This window comes from Vipera berus (genome assembly GCF_964194415.1).
Source record: "Vipera berus genome assembly, chromosome: 2".
Taxonomy (NCBI): domain Eukaryota; kingdom Metazoa; phylum Chordata; class Lepidosauria; order Squamata; family Viperidae; genus Vipera; species Vipera berus.
The window spans coordinates 103,525,752-103,547,808 of NC_138203.1; the positions used below are offsets into that span (position 1 = coordinate 103,525,752).

At 42.7% G+C, this 22,057-nt stretch overlaps 1 protein-coding gene across 4 annotated transcripts in view; it reads right to left on the reverse strand.

The window, feature by feature from the left end:
- Window positions 1-7,072: 7,072 nt before the first annotated feature.
- The window catches only part of KEL (Kell metallo-endopeptidase (Kell blood group)), a 68,498-nt gene continuing 53,513 nt past the window's right edge, over window positions 7,073-22,057 (reverse strand). For 2 of the 4 annotated variants that reach the window (XM_081321342.1, XM_081321343.1), the window contains 6 exons: window positions 17,117-17,227; window positions 16,422-16,489; window positions 14,388-14,554; window positions 11,027-11,122; window positions 7,942-8,114; window positions 7,073-7,794 (listed from right to left, as the gene is read on the reverse strand). In XM_081321342.1, the coding sequence (XP_081177468.1) occupies window positions 7,707-7,794; window positions 7,942-8,114; window positions 11,027-11,122; window positions 14,388-14,554; window positions 16,422-16,489; window positions 17,117-17,227 (703 nt within the window). In that variant the 3' untranslated portion in view covers window positions 7,073-7,706. Of the gene's footprint in view, window positions 8,115-11,026; window positions 11,123-14,387; window positions 14,555-16,421; window positions 16,490-17,116; window positions 17,228-22,057 lie in introns of all 4 variants that reach the window. The other 2 variants (XM_081321345.1, XM_081321344.1) reach the window with 2 other exon arrangements.

Sequence of the window (22,057 nt, forward strand, 5' to 3'; positions counted from 1 at the left end):
CAAGTAACAGCTAATGGATGCCTGTGAATAGGGAGAACTATACCTCTTCCCCATTTCTTTGTTTTCCAATATTGTCTTCTAGCAGGGGTCACCAACCCCTTGAGCCTTTCAGAACTGGGCTGCACAATTGGTGGGCGAGCATTCTCTCTTGTGCAAGCAGCACAAGGCCAAGGGTTTGTGCATGCACTCCATTTGCACTAATGGCAGATGTGTGTGTCTGCGGCTCAGGCAAATGGAGTTGTGCCCATATTTACCCATCATTCATGCAGAACAATCCCCTCTTTCCCCCCCCACCAGTCTGCAAAGCCAGAAAGGTTGGGGAACTCTCTCCTATGATAATCTGTGAATGTGTGATGACCCTCAATTAAAAGGCAATTATTGGATGAAAAACTACTAGGGTATGGATAGCACCTCTTCTTCAGCTATTTCTCTCAAAGTTGGCTCAGCTATTTTCTGCTGTGTTTCTCACAAGGTTTCCCCGATTAAACTAGCTGCTACATTCAGTTTTAACCAAGAATCTGTCAACCTTGTGAGATAATCCAGATAAGAAGCACATTCAGGAATATTAGGTGTGGCTTTATTGCAGGGGTCTTCAAACTTGGCCCTTTTATGACTTGTGGACTTCAACTCCCAGAATTCCTCAGCCAGCATGCCTGCCTGAGGAATTCTGGAGTTGAAATCTACAAGTCATAAAAGGGCCAAGTCTGAAGACCCCTGTTTTATTGCAAGGTTACATTAACAGAATCTTGCAAGTCTGAAAATACATCTCTCACACCTGTCCTTTACAGTCTAAGGACCTAGGAATGGTCTCTTCTGAGATGTTTGCCATGTCCCCAGTCCTTCTGAGGGTTCAGCTGCCTTTTATCTAATCACAGGTGACTCCCACATACCATTGCTGACTCTATCTCTTACTGCTATGCGAGTAGTATAATATATCAGGAGCACAGGGGTGTGAATACAATGCTTCTTCTGCAGGAGCCAAATGCCTTGAGCCAGCCTGGTTATTGCTTAATTAATAGTTATTTTTATTATTAAAAACAAGCCCACATGAATTACAAGTAAGAAGCTTCATCTCCAAGCCTAGGGACAAAATAGAACTGGAGAACTTCCAGGGACAGAAAATATCAGAAAGTAGAGTTTCAACATCTTAGAAGGTGATTAAGGATGCCTTAAAGGCAAAGCATTAATTTTTCCACTTCCTCCTTTTCTCATTGGAATAGAGAACACTGATTTAAATTTAAATGATAGGGAACTTAAAATGGGGTTTCCTATTCGAATGTGAATGAAATCTACTTGTAGATCTTCACTGAGTTATTTAATACAATTGACAAACATCTGAGGTTTAGTTTGCAACTGTGCATGTAATTTGTACCAACAGAAGTAGCTAAGCAGGAAAATGCTAGGCTCTGTACACATTATCGGTTGCAACAAATAATGTGGCTGAAAATTGTGGAAAGGTAGAAGTTCCCTAAGCAAACAAGCTCACCATTATGACTAGGGGGAGAGTCAGACACAAAAGTTGGTGTGATAGAATATACTGACAGTAAGAATATAGAAGACTTAAAAAGAAATGGATTAGTAATTAGGATTTCCTGAAGATTAACTTCATTATTCCAAAAGATGGTTTCCAATACATTTATGATGTATACAGACGTATTATTGTTCCTAAGTTCAGCAAAAAATAACCCCTTCTTCCTTTACTGAAAGATCACTGACATTCAGTTGGGGTTGTCTTCTCATGAATGATGCCAAATGATAGCATATCTCAGGTTCGTCCCTGCTGCTATTAACAAGCAGTCACTTCAGGCAATGGATCAGGATGGATGCCAATTGAAATCAAGCCTGCATTTGCTACTTTTCCGATCCACTGCTTGGTGTGTGCTCTTGTTTAAGAGCGCAGCTGATTTAATTTTTAATTTAATTTTAATTTTAATTCCATTTATATCCCGCCCTTCTCCAAAGACTCAGGGCGGCTTACAAGCTTAGCAGTAGCCTTCATTCTATGTATATGCCTGCTTATTAGGGCTTTCACACACACCCCAAGCGGCATTATTACAAAGTCAGCTTAATTGCCCCCATCAATCTGGGTCCTCATTTTACCTACCTCGGAAGGATGGAAGGCTGAGTCAACCTTGAGCCTGGTGGGATGCGAACCTGCACTAATTGCAGGCAGCTGGTGTGACTTAAGGAGGCATTAGCCCACTGCTCCACCAAGGCTTTACTACATTACCTTATATGCATCAACCAGAGGAGTCTTTTAAAGGCTGTATTGTGAATTGGTCATGATCTCTGCCTGCACAGTCAATAGCTGTGGCTATCTTACAATGGGTCATGGTAAAGATCCTTTCAAAATGATGTCTAAAAGGTAGATGGCCAATTGAACTGCTAGGACAGGAGTAGATAAGCTGGCACAGCCAGGGAAGGGGGCGTATTTGGCAGCACAATGTAAGGAGCACTACAAGCCAGGTTGGTGTTTCCCCTTATCGTACAGAGCAATGAGGAAGCATTCCTTGTTGATGGGAAGTCTGCAACCCATTTCTATACACTTAAAAGAGAAAAAAACCAAGTCCTCCTTTCCCCCTCACCCCCCAAATTTAAATTATTGTCAAGAAAATTAGACAGGAAGAAAAGAAACATATTCTTATTATGGCTCTCCATTTAGGGGGGTCATTAGTATATACTGCTTTGCTATTAATGGGGCAGCCATTCAATTGCATATTTTCATACGCAGCCAATCTTGCCCCAGTTAGATACACATAACTGGGCATGACTATAAATAGATTGCGCAGAAAGTCTATGCAGCAAACAACTTGCAGCTTCTCATGTCACCATCATGTTTTAACCATGATCATCTTCCTTGATTGTACAACACAGCCCTCCCTTAAAAGAGGAGAAGATACTTTGGCTACAAATTGGCACTATTGGCAGATCTGCGTTATTTTAGATGGGCAAGGAGAAGGGGTTATTTGCAAAATTATGTTTCCATTATATGCTTGTATTACATCTTTTGATGCTTTTCCTCACTGCAGTGTCCTGAAAATAATGAAAGACATCAAATCAGGCTACTGTGGATTGTTTGCCAGTTTTGGTGAATTTGATCAGTTTCTATCAGTCACTTCTCCTCCCCCATCGATGCAGTACAATGGAAGAGAGAGTGCCCTAGCTGGGTAGAAAGAGATTGCCCTAGCTGGGCACATAGCAGAATCTGACTATCTTCTCCAGGGCTGTGACTTCCCACCTGCTTCATGATCTATTACTTTAAATGCCCAAATCAGGAGGAGCAAGCAAAGACAGGCAAAGTTCTGAAGATCCACCCTATTTCTGCCATAGTGCCCTGATTACTGGAAGCTTTCCCTGCTGGCTGGTGTTGTGCTGAAGGAAAAGGACAACAAAGCCAGAGGAGAAACCCAATCACTTTGCTTAAAGCAAGTAGGATACTTGCCAGTTTAAGATAATATCAGTTGGCAATTACTTTGAACAGAGGTAACAAAGGCAGGATAAAAATTTACAATAGGAATCTTATGCTGGCATTATTTGGTATCAGCTCAGTGAGCTATGGATATCAAATTCATTTAATATTGATTAAAGGCTCACATCAGAATCTTTCTTCCCAAAGGCTGGTAGGAAAACAGCCAGAGGTGCTGGCATAAATGCTCTATTTTCTACTTTATTATAGAGATAGTCCTCGACTCATGACCACACTTGTGCCCAAAATTTCTGTTGCTAGACAAGACAGCTGTGAAGTGAGTTTTGCCCCATTTTACAACCTTTCTTGCCACTGTCATTAAGTGAACCACTGCAGTTGTTAAGTTAGTAACACAGTTGTTAAGTGAGTCTGGCTTCCCCATTGACTTTGCTTGTTAGAAGGTCACGAAAGATCATCACGTAAACTCAGGACACTGAAACCGTCATAAAAACATGGCAGTTTCAAGCATCTGAGTTTTGATCATGTGACCGGGGAATGCTGCAATGGTCTAAAATGTGAAAAATGGTCATAAGTCACTTTTGAGTGACTTCAAATGGCCACTCAATGGTTATGAGTCGAGGACTACCTGTAGTAAGATTAAGATGATAATCAGCCATAATAAAAGTTCTCCTGAAATCGATAAAGCTCACAGCAATTAAGTCCTGTGCTTCTTTTGATTTCCTTCAAACATTTCCACTTATTCAACCATCTCATAAAAAACATTCAGGAGAACTCTGTGAGGAGGCAGTCAGGCTAAAAACTACAACAGAATGACTGACTCAGGAGAAACAAAGGGCAAAATGGGCAGTTAGGGTGAGTGAAAGAATGAAAGTCCCAGAAAAGAGACGGTTGATTCCTGGTTTGTATTTAAGGTGAGGGAAAGATGGAAGAAACATTTGTGGCTTCATCAACAGGGGAAGGCATGGAGGTGATCAACATGGCTGAGAGTGAGGACTCCCAACAGCTTGGGAATGCAGCAGTGAAGGACATCTTGCTGGACTTGGTCATCTCTCTGAACACTGCCAGTGTTGTGCTCTTTTTTTTATGCGTGACATAGAGCCAGAAGTCTTAGCAATGGTAATGGATGAAGACAACCTGAACATCTACTTCTGCTTCATGATTGCCTACTAAGCTGTGACCATCACTCGGACCCAGGGACTTCAGTACCAACTAGGCATGTCTCCACACTATGGCCCCTGAAAGGAGCAATAAACCTTTTAATCAAAGTTTGTAGAATGTGTCCTAAGCCAGAAATATGAATTCTGATCTTCACTGTTTTGCCCATTCTTAGATGTCCGTTTAGATCTTCTTGGGCTTTAGAAACATTTTAGGTAAGCAGATAATCCCTCTGTAATTTTTCTTCCTAGTCTCCAGGACCCTTTAATCAACATACTGTATCAGAGAGTAAAAAAAAAAGAATCTCAATATTTCCTCAATATCTTAGTTTTCTGTGTATAATTCCTTTTCATAAGAGGATCTCAGTCATTCCTTCTTTAATCTGAAATGGTGCATAATCACCCTATGTTAAGCTGTTCTCAACCAAAAACGTAGGAGCCCTTGTTTTTCACACCTGAAAAATGGCTTGGTTTTATTTTTAGAATTATGGGGATTCCTTCTTACCAGCTGAGGACAGCTGGAGAGGTTTGCCTTTAAATGACCCAGCAAGGTTACAAGATGTTTAATCTTCTCCTGGGCTTCACCTCCCAGCTGATTATCTATCAGCCTACCAGCAGGCACAAGTTCCTCCCTTTGTAAGATTTTGAATCACCAGCAGCGCCCTGTCTGAATTCTAACCATTTAAGGTCAGGCTGTATGGAGAAGATGAGCAGCATCAGAGGGGTAGGTTTCACAGGCACTATGCTATGGAGAGAGAAAAATGATCCTCTCTGCAGTGAGACCTCTTAAGTGCCATTTTTAAAGTGTGTTGTCAGGCAGGAGAGATCTATGAACTGCAACTGCGCATTTAACGTAACATTGTGCAAGCATTTTTAACATACCACAGAGGCAACATTTTTTAACAGGTTGTTGCTGCTTCCTATGCTTACTCTCATCTTAATCCTTAGGAACACCAAGTGAACCTTAGAGAAATTGTGATCTCCTTCACAGGGTGCTCTGATTCTTGTTATACTTCATGGCACCATTGGGGGACGGGACCCAGAGCTGTTTTTCTACCTTGTTATGTGATAAATACATGTAAGATTCTGAACTTAGCTTTAAATGCAAATGATCTCCCAACATTTGCTCTTCTGCTGCTTTAGTTATTCCTCTGTTTTCTCTGAAAGATGTAATGCCTGTTGTACCGATTGGCAACACTGTTTTTTTTTACATTGTGCTGTACTGCTCTTAGACCTCAATAAAGAGAAAGAGATATGGTGCCATTCAAAACCACATACAGATTATGTCAATTTAATTGTGATTCAGTTTTGTGCCTTTAAAAGTACACATTGGTCTGTTCAGTTAAACTGGAAGAAAACTTTTCAGTGCTCAGGTTTGAACAGTCAAATTTAATAAGGAGAAACATTCACATTTTCTATGATTGGGTGGGGAATGCTCCAATCACCTAAAATTTTAATAATTGTTCAATGGAACTCACATGCTTCTCTCTGGACAATAATACCACTGAGTTTAAAGAGAAGTGCATGACACTTCTGGCTAATTAATTAGCTTTCAAGAACCATCTTAACATAAATTTCATTTTTAAAAAAATAATAATAATTTTGTTGATAGAAAATCAGTAAAGAGTGCCAAGTAACAATAGGATCAGCTGTGACATTTAAGGAGTTATGCTAGAACAAAGGATGGTCAAACATATATACTTTTAGGGGGTACACTCATCTGAAGAATGGCACATCAGTGACTAATTTACACAGCCTGTTCTTGAAAATAGTACCATCTTAGTGTGAAAAGCCAAAGAGACAAGCTATTTCATTTTAGGTGCTTTGTTCCATTCTGTGTCTGTCAGGCTCTACTTCTGTTGCAGCAGACACAACAAATCCCTTTGCTACTTTAAACTGTTGTTGCCTCTGCTCCTATGCATCTACACTCATGTTGTCATTTCTAGCCCACAAGGATAGAATTCATAGTAGTATGTACACATCTGTAAATGTACTTAACTTCTTAAATAGGACTTGAGTTGGAAGAATGAGCAAAAAATTCTCAAAAGATGGCCATGAAAAACACATTAACAGTTGCCATATACCTTTTCTCAGAAAAGGTCTGAGGTAGCAATCAACAGCATCAGTATGAAATATCTATATTTTTTAAATGATGAAAAGTTAGTAGATCTTCAATGGGCCACATATATTTACATCAGAATGTTTAACTTAAGTGGTTAATCCAGGCATGTCAAACTTGCGACGTCATGTGATGTCACATGGCATATCGGGACATTTTCCCCATTGCCAGCAATGGGGTGGGCACGGTTTCGGCATGACACATCTGGCCCATGGCCCGGCAGTTTGACATGCCTGGGTTAAGCTATTACTTGGTCACTTCAGTGTTTGGCCTCCAAGCGAAAGAAAACAATATATTTTTTGTGGCTGCAGACAGATAAAGCAAATATCAAGATTATATTGTGTAATATAAATAGTAAAGTAAAATAACCAGTCATCAATATGTACATTTATTTAAGATTAATTCAGGTTAAAAAAAAGCATAACTTACAGCATGGAACGAAGCATCAACTGATTGATAAACTATGGTTTTCCACCTGGGAATCAGAATTAGAAATTGTAATCTAAAATCATAATTGGAAGTGGTTTTTGCAATCTAGGAAGTGTACAACCTATATTGTGATATGATTCCTGAACAAAAACAGCTGTGCTTATTGCTTTGTCTTCAGGGGCTTTATCATGAAGATAAAAAAAACAAGTTATGATTTTTACTTATGGTTATTTGGGGACCATTTATAAAATCAAGCTATGATGGTGATAGCTATATTCTCTGTACAAAAAGCTCTTAAATTAATAGGAAATTATCATGTAAAGGAGCAAGAATGATTTTTTTTCCTTGCACAATTATGCTTCTTTAATTTTGCATGGCAAGTCAGCCGTTAACTTCATTCTGAATTGATTCAACCCAAACACAAATTTCTCACATTGATCGTGGATTAAATTTTAACTGACATGCATACTTTAGTTAGTGGATATTGAATCTTCCGGTTTCTTATCTCAGAGCTTCAAGTTTCGCTTCTCTAGTCTTTCTTTTGTCTGTTTACAAAATGCTTTTTACAAAATGCATTTTAAAAGTAGTAGAGAAGTTCCACAGTGCAGGATGTTCCCTTCTTTTCCATCTTGATAAATGCATGGAACCTTTTTTCACGTTGACAACTGGAGAGTAAGGGAAGAAGCACGTGTGTCATGAAGGAACGGAATATAGCCTTGCAAGTACAATCAACATATTGAGTCATGACTTTATAGCCCCAGTGTCTGTGACTTCTGCATTAACTCTCCCATGTGCTCTTGAGAACATCTCACCAGATGTGGCACTTAAGAGCAGGATTCATTGGTGACTCGCTTGGACATTGGAAATGTCTAGAGAAATCTTGGTTGTTGCTTAAAGAACCAAGCACACGAAGAGGAGAGGGACTGTGAGGATCCCTATGTAAGAAGGCTTGCAGGCTCTCAAGGCTCTGGCGCCCACACATGGCCTGTGGAAAACAATGAAAGGTTGGAGAAGAAAGTTAGCATAGAGAAACAGCAAACAAAATAACTGCACCCTAGTACAAATATTGAGAGGAAAAGCCATTCATGTGGGAGAACTTTTGAGAATAGAGAAAAGGTATGCAAAGAATAAAATGACATACAGGTAGTCCTCGACTTACTGTCAATGCTGCTAACATTGGATGTTCTTGCTTTGACAACAGATGGAAATGTAGCCATCTTTTCTCTATCGCTTTTAGAGTTCATTGATGCTGGGAGGGGGAATGTGGATGAGTGTCCAGCTAGTCATAACAATAATTCAGCCATGGGAATCCAAGGTTATTGCGCCTGGAGCTGGAGAGAAAGCCCGTGCTTCAAGCTAATTGGGAAATGTGATTTATGACTGTTAATTGGAGGAGGGAATTGTGCTTTACTACTTTGCGGGAAGGGAATTCAGGTTTTGGTTTTAAATATGTAGTACCGATACTTTGTTTCTCTTTTGAAGAGTTTCATCTGTCGGAACCATGACATTAAGCCAAAAACTACATTTTTTACCTAACTATCTTGGGGTCCCGAGCCCCAGTCGCTATCCCTAGAATTGAGGGATAGACCGACAAAGATTCGGGGAACATTTCAAGAGCACCTGAAACCAGCAACCTGGCAGCGGCTGCTACCCCAGAGTGGGGAGCGCAAGCCAGCACGCTGGTGGAGAAGGAACTTCTTCAGGCCTCTCAGTTGGGGGCAAGGCCCAAGCTGTGAGGAAGGCTGATCTAGTTGTTGGAATTGACCTTACCCAGTAAAGATTCTAGATACCTCGAGATGGCCTTGCCATAATCAAGTGCTTCTAAGGCAGACAAGGTTGAGCTGCGAAGAGGAGATTCCCGCACGTCGTGTTCCCCAGATCGGTGGAGAACCACAAAATTAAATACTACTGAAGACATGGGTGAGTGGAAGTACCTGTCCGCAGCCCGGAGAAGTTGGTGGAAACATTTGAGGAGCTAGAGATGAAAAGTGGAGAACAACCTTCCCGTTCCCCATACACGAGTGATCATGATGATCGGTGAGGCAGCCACCAGCTCCTGCCAAGGGGAAACCCCAGTCCCACCTGTGCAGATCATGTAGCCTCCCCATTATTGAAACCACCCACAATGGCCTCCAGCCCCGCGGGGAGAGACAGCTCCAGTCATTGTCTCTCCAAAAGCCCACCATTCAAGTGTTTCCAATGCAGACAACGGGGACATCGAGCAGCGAGTTGCCCAGTCCCTTACTCTCAGCAGCAGAATAGACCAGAACCACCAGCAAGAAAGAAACCAGCCCAGTAGCCGATGAAAGAGAAATCCAACTGGATCGCGCAGGAACCCATTGTCCAAGTCATGCCCCCCAACGCAGGAAAGTGCCAAGACCCAAGCCGGACCTGCCACCGCTCTACCCTCCTACGACAGCGACAATGAAGGAGAGAACGACCCAATGGTGAGTCGACATGTCCCACCTTTCTCACTACCTGCCAAACTAATAATCCCTAAGATGGGGGCACAGGTAGATTTAAAAGTACTAGTCGACTCTGGATGCTCCTGGTGCATTATTAGCTTATCACTGGCCCTGAAAATGGGTATACAAGCAAGGCCGCTCTCCAAACCCGTGAGGTTCGAGCAAGCCGATGGCTCCCTAATGGGAGGAACTTTAGTCACATAATTGACTGAACTCTTATGCTTAGCAATAGGAGTCCATTCGTTTCATAGTGGCTCCGAAAATGAATGAGGCTGTGATCCTAGGACTAGCTTGGCTAATCAAATGGAAACCATTTATCTGGTGGGAGAAGGGAATGAGGACTGTGAGGTTAGCTATAGGACCCAAGCCCTGTCCCCTTAACTCAACAGACGTTACAGGAGAACTTAGCCCACCCAGTGAGCTAGCGCACATAATAACTCAGCCATGGGAATCCAAGGTTATTGCACCCAGAGTTGACGGGCTGGAGAGCTGGGGAAAAACCCTGCACTTCAAGCTAATTGGGGAATGTGATTTATGACTGTTAATTGGAGGAGGGAATTGTGCTTTACTACTTTGTGCCAAGGGGAGGAGAATTTTTGTGCCAAGGGGAGGAGAATTTTTTGGCTTTAACTGTGTAGTGCCGATACTTTGTTTCTCGAATAAAAGATTCTTTAAGGTAAACAATGCCTCGAAGTTCTTTTGAAGAGTTTCATCTGTCAGAACCATGACACTTACCACAGTTCATTTAATGACCGTTCAAAGTTACAATGGCCCTGAAAAATGTGACTTATGACTGTTTTTCAAAGTTACGACCTTTGCAGCATCCCCACAATCATGTGATCAAAATTCAGATGCTTGGCAACTGGTTCATATTTATGACTGTTGCTGTGTCCCAAGGTCATGTGATCGATCACCTTTTGTGACCTTCCAACAAGCAAAGTCTACCTATAACATAGGACTACCTATGCTCCCTAATAATATTTAGGGCCACAAAGTAGATGGTATTATTGTCATCATTATGATCATCATTATCATCAATCAGGAGTTCAGTAATACAGATTTCTTTCTATGGGTATTTAACTCCTATTTGATTCAATTACATGGATACATGATATGACATGCTATTAGGTCTTTCTTAAGCCAAATTTGCAGCTTGTTGATCTGTGTGGTTCAAACAGAGGGAGATACTTTGAAAGTGAAAAGGAAGATCACTGGTAATGTTTCTCTTGCAACTACCATCATATTTTCATGGTACAGTTATTGAGCTACAGATGTTCCTGATATGACTGAAGGGAAAAGAGCTACACAGTATTACAAGAAAATATAAAAGAAGTAGGCAAAGTTGTAAAAATGTAAAAGATTGTCTTAAAACTAAGGACAAGTCAAAGCAAACTAAAAGCACCATGAGGGTAAAAAAAGAAGGATGAATTACATGGGCAAAGCTGACAAAGAAGAGTTGATGGTGTGAGAGTCCCAGCTTAGGTAAATTTGTTACCCCTTTGTGCTTTGCAAACCAGTTTTCATAAGCCTGTGAGGAAAAGAAAGAAAATAAATAAATGCATTTTATACTTTGGGATATGATGTTACATGAGAAAACAATAATACAGGCATGACAACTTTTGGAGGATAGGATCCTGGTTAAAAAAAAAAAGAACCATAGTTAGGGGAAGAGTCCCTCTGACAATCTTCAAAGGTTGGAAGTAGGGGGACACTATTTTGCAGTGGTTCTCCTTTTTCCAAAACCTTTTTCAAGCCGATATCAGAGTCCCTGTTATGAAGTGTCCCAAGGCTCAACTCTCTCTCCCCTCTTATTTTGGTATCGGTTATTACCAATATTCTGATGATACTCAAATGTATCTCTTAAGACTGGCCTGAAAAGGAGATACAGTGAAGATGTTATTTAAGTGTTTGGAGGCTGTAAGGATCTGGTTTGGAAAGAGCAAATTCGAGCTTAATCTCAGCAGGCTGAAGTGTCGAATTGTTCAGAAACCAACTGAGTTTGGGAACATCCCTTCCTAGTTTCTAGTTAGGATGACACCCTAACACTGAGAGTTGAATACTTACTCCACTCTTTTGGCTTAAGTTTTCCTTGATGTGATAGAAATGATTTATATATTTATTGTTATATTTTATAACTACATTTTCTTAGTGGGTTGGTGGGTATCCTGCTTAAAGGTGGTTTATGACAAAAATGGCATATAAGCCTGAGAAAGAAACAAATACATAACATGTGAAGAAATACATTGCGCCTTTGTGTTTCTATTCTATTGGATTTCTACAAATGGAAGTATTACTCCTGTTATTTAATATTTTATTATTGCATTTCAGTAGTGTGATCTTGGCTAACATCTAAGGCAGTGTTTCCCAACCTTAGCCATTTTAAGATGTGTGGACTTCAACTCCCAGAATACCCCAGCCAGCATTGCTGGCTGGGGTATTCTGGGAATTGAAGTCCACACATCTTAAAATGGCTAAGGTTGGGAAACACTGATCTAAGGTTACCAAATAAAATCTGGGGGCTCTAATGAAACATTGCAATATATTGCATCCCCAATGCTTAGGCTTATCATGTAGTGGAGATCAAACAAGAGTTGTTCCAGGTTGTTCTTTCCTTGGTGCTTCTGCTAAGAGGACTCATGCACACTACTTTGTGTCATGCTCTAGCTCTCAGCTGACCCTTTACTAACAAAGGGATAACCATTCCAGACATTTCGCATTTTGCAAAAACATGTGTTATGATTTCTCATCCTTCTCAAATAACACACTGGCTGAGTGAGCAAAGCCTTTTTTGGCATTTTAAAAATAGCAACAAGGTTCCTATGGATCTGGAGAAGAGAACAGCTTGTACTATTAACTGTTTCTCACTTTGGCCAGGAGGCCTCTACACATATTTCTTGTCTTGACACTTTGTTCTTCATTGAGTCCTGAGGGAAGCAACATCTCTGAGCAAGAAAGGAAAACTTTGCTGGGATTTTTGCAAAAATATGCAATCATCAAGGTTACAGGGTCAGCTGCAGCTCTTAACCAAATGAACATCCAGCAGCAAAATCATATGGGTTTCCGCACATTATGTGTGAAATAAATTCTATTGCTTATTTAAATGTATACACATTGCTTTGTGCAATGTATTTTTCTATAGCTATTGAAGTTTGCCTTTCCATAATTGGTTTCAATTATGCTATTTCCTCTTTTAAAAAAAAGGGGGGGGGGAATTCTGGCATTATTCCTTCACATGCATTCACATGGATTTTCTATTGAATTCCTATAGATTTCAAACACAGACTTGCAAGGCTTTTGTTTTGTAAGAGCCGAAAACCATCTGCAAAGTTCTGAACAGTACAGGTAGTCCTCAACTTACAGTCCTAACGGAACGTGCCCATTATGGTCGTGAGTCATGATGGTCCTAAAAATTGGTCACCAATGCCACCGACCCATCATTAGGCAAACCAAATGTTTGCTATGGGCCAGTTTAACCGAAAACTGGAAGTAAATTCTGATTTTCAGCAAAAACATCATAAAATGCGATCATGTGCATCTCCCAAACTAGTCAACCCTTCGATAAAAGTTTGGAAGGCCCCGGACTAAAATTTATTTCTGGAATGTACAATCTCCTCCTAGCTAGATATATAGATGATGAGATCGTGAAAGATACAATGAAAGCCTGGGGGAGAAACATAGGGAGGTCAATCCAACTAGAGGAATGGCAGACAATATGGGCCAGAACAATGAAAATAACATTATCTTCGGCATTCAAAGAGAACTATTTTAAAATGATTTATAGATGGTATTTGCCGCCAGCTAGAATAGCCAAAATGTTTCCAGACACCTCTGATAAATGCTGGAAATGTAGACTGGCCAAGGGTACTTTTTTCCACCAGTGGTGGACTTGCCCTCAGAGTAAGAAATATTGGGAGAAGGTCCAAAACTGGTTAAAACAAATAACTGGTGTCATCTTCCCTCTGCTTCCAGACTCTTACCTACTGGGTATAAAGCCAAAACTAATTAATAGACAAGATTGGTATCTCTTTGTACATATTACAACAGCAGCGAGAATAACCTTCACTCAACAGTGGAAGGATATAAATATTCCAACGGACCAAATGTTAATTAATAAGATTCTGAATTGTGCTGAAATGGATAAACTAACTTATATGTTAAAACAGAAATAAGAATCTATGTATTACACCAACTGGGAACGATGGTATGATTGGTTAAAAAATAGAACAAACCTAGAATAGTTAATATGACACTTCATAGTAATCTTTATGATAATATTTAATAGTCGAAATAGACAACGTTAAATAAGATTTAAGATTTACCGGGATGTAACTATGTATAATTACACAGGGGATTTCAATCCCCAGTTAGTTTATATGCATGTTTGTTAAGTGTTTGTCCTTTTCCTTTTCTTTCTTAATTTGAAATGTATATACTTAGTGTGTATGTGTCTGTAAATATTTAAAATAAACCTAAAAAAAATGCGATCATGTGACTGCAGTACACTGCAAATGGTCATAAGTACGGGCTGGTTGCTGAGTGCCCAAAATGTGGTCATGTGACTGTGGGGGAGGGGCAGCTTTGGAACTTCAGAACTGGGTTGCAAGTAAGTATCCCCAGGGAGCTCCATCGTACCTTTGAATGGTCACTACGTGAATAGTCATAAGTCAGGGACCATCTGTGTAAAGTTCAATTCATTATGCTATGGACGGTTCTAAACTGTCAAGTCCAAATTAAGTCAGTTCATTTCAAAGAGAAGCCCTAGTCAATTTCTCTACATGATTTGATTCAGATACCTGGTAAGCAATGGCAAGCCCTCCAGTGTCAGCTAAATTCTCCAGGAGTGTAAAGGAGCCATTGATTCTATGGCCTTTCAGGGAGTAGTTCCCATATTGTTTCACCAGACAATCTTTCTCTTCTGCTGGTATGTTCATGCCACAAGTAGAACAGTTCTCGGGCAACACTGTAAGCAAAAGGAAAGAAAGCCCAGAAAGAAAGCTACATGTGATAATGGGTCTCATTGGCCACTCTAACTCTATATGTTGATATAGTTCCATTAAACAAAACTTCCCTCCTCAAAACCCTTCACATCTCCTTGAAGCTGTAATGACTAAATATCGTTTCAGTAGGTAGAACTTGATTGTTGCGAAAATCTGTGCATTTCTTCTAGATTATGGGGTTAATAAGATGGTCTTCTAATACAGGAGTCCCCAATCCCTGGTCCATGGGCCAGCACCGGTCCACGGCATGCCAGAAACCGGGCCGTACAAACAAGTGAAGCCCCATTCACAGGATGAAGGCAGCATGCAAAACCACGCCCCTGTTCTAATCTACCTTTTAGCAGTTGAAACAATTATAGAATATTTCATGACCATTTATATTTTCATTGCCATTTATATTTTCATTGCCATTCCCCCCTAAATTAAATCAGCATTAATATAAATCGCTCACAGATTTTCCTTCAACATAAAGACAGGGGGGAAAAATACCTTTAGCTCCAATACATTTTGTGATATAGGCTTCATGGAATCTTTCTATGATGTAAGTACTTTTAAAAAATGTAATTTGTTTTCAGGCCATTTTCATGATCTTTTTTTTTAAAGAAGGTGATTTAATAGATCTTTGAATGGAAAATGGCAAAACTCTACAGGACTTCAGGTTAGAATTCAGTTGAAATAGAGAGAAAGCAAAATGCCCACAGCATTCATAACAAAATTATACCAGGATTAATTTACATCTCTAGAGTAGTAGCTCAATCCAATATGAGTTTGGGGCCCTTTTCTCCATTTCACTAAAATGGTTTGAATATTATAAATAAAGATACTTTTTCTGTCTGAGTTAAGAATGCATATGGGGAAAGGATGAAAAAGAAGCTGAGCCTACAATGGATTTACCATATTGCTAAAGAATAACACAGGAGCCCAAAAAGAACTAGATTTCTCAATGGAGATTTCAATATTATACTAACTATGTTGTATGCTTAACAATTGGTGTGTTACAGGTAGTCCTTGACATATGACCATAACTGAGCCTAAAATTTTTGTTGATAAGCAAGACAGTTGTTAAGTGAGTTTTGCTCCATTTTATGACCTTTCTTGTCACAGTTGTTAAGCAAATCACTGCAGTTGTCTAGTAACACAGATGTTAAGTGAATCTGTTTCCCTTTTTATTTTGCTTGTCAGGAAATCGCAACAGGTGATCACATGACCCCAGGACACTGCAACCGTCATGAATACATGCCAGTTGCCAAGCATCCAGATTTTGATCATGTGACCATGGGAATGCTGCAATGATCATAAGTGTGAAAAACTGGCATAAGTGGGGGGTTTTTTCAGTGATGTTGTAAGTTCAAAGATCACTAAATGAATGGTTGTAAGTCAGGGACTATCTGTACTCTTTTAAACTAAAATTATTCATTTCACATCTGTCTCATTTATTCAGACACTGTTTCTTCTCAGCAAGGCAGCCTTGAAAGTGCCAACATGCAATGAGCAGGTAGTTCCCTGGAAGAAAGCCCTCTTTTTCCCCAACTCCAAAACCCCATCCCAAAACCCTACATTGTGATTATTTTTTTGTAAAAAAAATGTGGGTCTATAATTCTGTAAAGAAAAGAGAGATGGGGGGGGATTATCAGATGAAAAGGGTGCAGAGTTAAACAGTGATCAACAAAACATTTACCATTTAAAAAAAATCACACCTCCCACCCGCTAAGCCACTTGTAAAAGACTTACAGCACCTGAATTTTCAATTCTGATCTTACCAAATAAGGCCCTATAAATGTGGATAATGGTATGGTCAATATATTACTCATAATTTCTCAGAATACATACCATAATCATACAAGGAGTGCAGTAGTTCATGTGCCATGAAAAAACCCATGACTCCAAAGTTGACAGCACTGGAAAACAGACATGGGAGATCTTTTAAATTTCCATAGACTTGGGTTTATATAGATGTCTAGATATAAAATGTACCAAATAGGCAGCATCTGGATGAGAGAGAACTGACCGAATGGAACCCTGGCAAGTCAGGGTTGCGGCTGATATAGCAAGGTCTTCTGTGGCCACCAGAGCTACTAATTGATGGGCTAGGACTACACATCAGGAGCAGATTCAAGTCTTGGGAATCCTGATGGACTCATAACTCATGCTTGATCAACAGTTGGAAGCCAAAGCAAGAGGTGCTTATACCCAACTCTGATTGGTGTATCAATTGTGTCCCATGACCACCCATAATAGACTACTGTAATGTGCTCTACTTGTGGCTGCCCTTAAAGAATATTCAGAAACTGCAATTGATTTAAAATGCAGCAGCCCACCTAATTGTGATAGAGGGAGCACATACGTAATATTGATTTTATGAAATCTGCTTGTTTGCAAGTTGGTTTCTGGTCCACATTAAGGTGTTTGTTTTAACCTATAATGCCCTTCACGGCTTGGCACTCAGGGGCTTCAGGCCCATGTTCTCCAGCCAGCTTTGGGACAATGATTAATGGTTTTTATAGCAGTTTTGCCATTTTCCTTACCTGGGAAATTCAGTATGGAAGAAAGGATTACGAAACATCCCTGCAGGAAAAACTACAGCATGGCGCCGCAGTGAGTAGTAGGAATGGACAGACCAAGGAGGCACTTCCCAACTGAAATGGGGGGAAAAATCATAGTGAAGAAATAAAATAATTGCTTTCATTGGAGTTCTCTCATTCTTGCTGGTATATGTTCTCACATTTATAGCAATGCCAAATTTTTCACAGTTTTACGTTTCCAAATTACTTGATCTTTTTAGCAATGTGGCACCAATGTGTTAGCAATCTGCTGATCCAAATGTGTTGCTTGAGTCTGGTTTGTCTTCAGACAGAAACATTTTACATTTTCAGTCTCTTATCTTTTTTGAACTATTGTTTACTTATGTAAAAAATATGAGATGTAAATCAACCATTGGTTCAGTGCAAATCTGTACATTTACTGAGATGGAGTGATTGCCCAAAGTCACCGAGCTGGCTTCTATACCCAAGAAAAGACCAGAACTTAGTCTCCCCATTCTTAGTACAGTAAAGGGGGGAGGGGGAGAGAATACACAGATTGTTAGGTATACATCTGTCCGGCCACTTGATTGGCCCAACCGCGCGGCGGGAATCCCTGGACACTGGGTTGGGTGGCCAGGGCTAGCGCGGGAGATCTGAGCCTGCGGGTTGGCCAGCACCAGGCGCGCCTGGCATATATATACAGGCGACGGGGCAGGTAAGGCCAGTTCGGCCACGTGTACCTCAATAAACAGTTAACCGCAGTCCGCCTCCGCGTGATCACTCGCCCGACCGTACCAGACACAACAGTGGCGACGAAGGTGGGATCAGCAACGGCAGAGAAAGAAGCGCGAGACGGGCAGACGCGAAGCGGGAAATTCAAAGAGCCGTCAGCAGCAACAACTCCGCATCGAACGAGAGAGAATGGCGCAGGTCGGCTCAATCCGAGAATTCGACCCCAGGCACCCAGAAGATTGGGAGGAATATGTGGGCCAAGTCGAGGGGTACATGCTGGTGAACGGCATCATGGACGATCAGAAAAAAGCCGCCGCGTTGCTGACGATCAGCAGGACGCCAGTTTATCGGGTCGCCGTGGGATTATGCCAGCCAGCAACGGTCACCAGCGTCTCATACGCCGAACTCCTAGGGAAACTTCGCAAACACTTCACCCCAAAGAGATCCGAACTATTCTGGAGGAGGATTTTTGAAAGGCGAAACCAGAAACCAGGCGAATCGATAACGGAGTTCGTGGCTGCCGTGAGAGAAGCCGCACTCCGCTGCAAGTATGATAACCTGGAGGTGCGCATTCGAGACCGAGTGGTCCTGGGCTTACGCGATGAACAACTACAGAATAGAATCATAGCCAAGCCCATGGGAAACTTGCAAGAAGTCCTCGATGAACTGCTCACATACGAAGTCACCGGGCAACGCGACCCGCCCCACAACAGCAACGGCGCGACTGGATCCATCCACCAAGAGTGCCTTGTGGACGGTGGGGTGGAGGACTACCCATGGGAGGCAGACATCAACGAGGTCACCCGACGCTTCGGAAAAGCCACAGTGAAAACACCGCGAGCGGACGACACCAATCGAAGCAGGAGACCACCCCCCCAGCAAGCAAGTCCACCAAGGGAAGGCCCGAACAGGCACAGGGACTCGGAACCCAAATGCGGAAGCTGCGGAGGCAACCACCCCCGCGCGAGTTGCCGGTTCAGGAATGCAAAGTGCAGAAATTGCGGAAAAACCGGACACATTCAGAGCATCTGCAGAAGCAAACCATGGGAAAACCTGAACAACATCGACGCCTGGGCCACAGGTAAGGTAACCCCCCGGAACGGTGGCAAAGGGTCCCTTAGGCCGCAGGCACAAACCCATAACCGAGGGGTGGTTGAGGCCGTTAACCAAGTACTTAGGCCCAAACTCCAAATCGAGGTCCGTCTACAGGGCACCCCCTGCAAGATGGAGGTAGACTCAGGGGCGGCAGTGTCCATAATCTCTAGAGAAACACTGGCTCGCATCGAAGCCAGAAGCGGTCGCCGGGTCCCCATTAAGCACTCACACATTCAGCTGGCCGATTTCCAAAAGTCACCCATAAAGGTACAAGGGACGGTCACAATAGAAGTCAGCTTCAAGGGGTTCAAGGGACCCCTCGAGCTATTAGTCACCGAAGGCCGGAGGACCAGCCTGATCGGCCTCAACTGGTTCGAGCCGCTAGGTATATGGGTCGGGGGAATCAATTCAATCCAAACCCAAACCCTGCAGTCCGTCTGCGATAGCTACGCGGACGTCTTCGATGGCACTTTAGGGAAATACAAAGGGCCGCCGATCAGCTTTAAACTAGACCCCACAGTACAGCCCATAAGAATAAAGGCCAGGAGAGTGCCATTCGCACTCAAGCAAAAAATAGAAAATGAGCTAGACAAACTAGTAGGCCAGGGAGTGCTAGAACTGGTAGATGGGGGCCCCTGGGAAACACCTATCGTCACCCCACTTAAACCTAACGGGGACGTGAGGATTTGTGCGGACTATAAAGCCACACTAAACCGCGGATTAAAGCAGCATGCTTACCCGGTCCCGACGGTGAAGCAGGTCCTCGCGACCATCCAGGACGGCGCCATCTTCGCTAAACTCGATTTGGTGAAGGCGTATTTGCAACTAACAGTCACCAGGGAAGCGGCAGATGCTCAGACGATAGTTACCCACAAGGGGGCGTTCCGAGTCAACAGGCTGCAATTTGGAATAGCTACAGCCCCAGGTATTTTCCAAGAAGTGATGGAGAAGACCTTGAAAGGTATACCTGGGGTGTGCCCCTATTTTGACGACGTATTAATTGCAGGAAAAAATGAGGGGGCATTAGCTGAAAGGCTTGAAAGGGTATTAGAAAGATTTAGGAAGGCAGGGCTCAAATTAAAAAAGGGAAAGTGCTCCATAGGGGTAACATCCACTGAATTTTTGGGATACAGGATAGATGCACAGGGCATACATCCAACAGAGGGGAAGATAAGGGCAATCAAGGCAGCCCCAGAACCCAAGAATAAGGCTGAGCTTCAAGCATTCCTAGGCCTGATAAACTTCTACCACGCATTCATACCACTCAAGGCTGCCATAGCTGAACCACTGCACAGGCTATTGGACAGCAAAACACCCTGGCACTGGCAAGAGCAACACAAGAAAAGTTTCCAAACACTTAAAGACATACTATCCAGTAGACCCACAGTAACCCACTTCATTGAAGGGAAACCAATCTGTTTGGCATGCGATGCTTCGCCATACGGGGTAGGGGCAGTGATCAGCCATTGGGATAGTAATGGGGAACAAAGACCCATAGCATACTATTCCAGAACCCTAACCAAGGCTGAGCGCAACTACGCTCAAATAGACCGAGAGGCATTAGCAATAGTGGCAGGTGTAAAGAAATTCCACGATTATTTATACGGAAGGGAATTTACGATACTCACTGACCACAAACCACTACTAGGATTATTCACCACTGACAAACAAACCCCGCAAATAATGTCACCAAGGATGTTGAGGTGGTCCATATTCCTGTCAGCCTACACGTTCTCCATCCAATACAGACCCGGGAAGGACATGGGTCACGCAGATGCACTAAGCAGACTACCCCTCCCAGACACCGACACTGACCCAGCCCCAGCGAGCCAAATCCTAACAATAGAAGAACTCCCAGAATGCCCATTGACTGCTAAAGACATCACCAATGCCACCAGCAAGGACCCAGTGCTAAGCAGAGTGGCGACATGGGTCCTAGGAGGGTGGAATCAAGGGAGCCAGGAACCACAGTTCCAGGCTTACCTAAGGAGAAGGGACGAAATATCAGCACACCGCGGCTGCCTATTGTGGGGAAACAGGGTAATAATGCCAGAAGAATTAAGGGAGAGGGTTATCAGCGATTTACACGAGGGACACCAGGGGATAGTACGCATGAAAGCCCTAGCCAGGAGTCATCTATGGTGGCCAGGGTTAGACAAGGCCATCGAAGAAAGGGTAGCGGGGTGCTACCTCTGCCAGAGGTCTAGGCCAGAGCAGGCCCATGCACCAGTTCACAGGTGGGAGGCCACACACAACCCATGGTCACGCATACACATCGACTACGCAGGACCATTTCAAGGCAAAATGTTCTTAATAGTGGTCGATAGCTACTCACGGTGGTTAGAGGTAGTGCCTGTCAAGAACACAACATCAGCCAAGACCATACAGGTCCTGAGGGGACTCTTTGCCACCCATGGGTTACCTGACGTGATTGTGTCTGACAACGGCCCCCAATTCACATCTAATGAATTTCAGGACTTCCTCAAGGCCAATTGGATTAGACACGCGACGTCGGCCCCCTTCCATCCCTCCGGCAACGGCTTGACAGAAAGGAACGTAAGGACCACAAAAGACGCACTACGTCGGATCATCACTGGTGATTGGCCTCAAAGACTGGCACAGTTCCTGCTGGCACAACACACCACTCCGTGCACAGCAACTGGGAAAAGTCCAGCAGCAATGAGGTGGGGCAAGAAACTCACGACCAAACTAGACAGACTCCATCCTGACAAGGCAACAGCAGAAATGGAACAAGAGTGCACAGCCAGGACTCTGAACGTTGGGGACTTAGTGTGGGCCAGGAACTACAGTCAGGGGGACAAGTGGATATCGGGAGTGGTGGTGGACAAGCTGGGCCCACTCTCATACATTATTGAGGGGGAAGGGGAACGCCAGGTCAGGAGACACATTGACCAGTTAAAGAAAAGGGCCCCAGAAATCACCACACATAATCAGACCCAGCAGCCACCAAACAACTCACACAGGGGAACATTCACACTCCCAATCGCCCCACAACAGGCCAACACCAGGGTTGCGACCAGGGCACCAGGGACGGAGGGACTCAGGGACGTCACAACCGAACTGGGGACACCAGAGCCAAACACTGACAATGGGCAA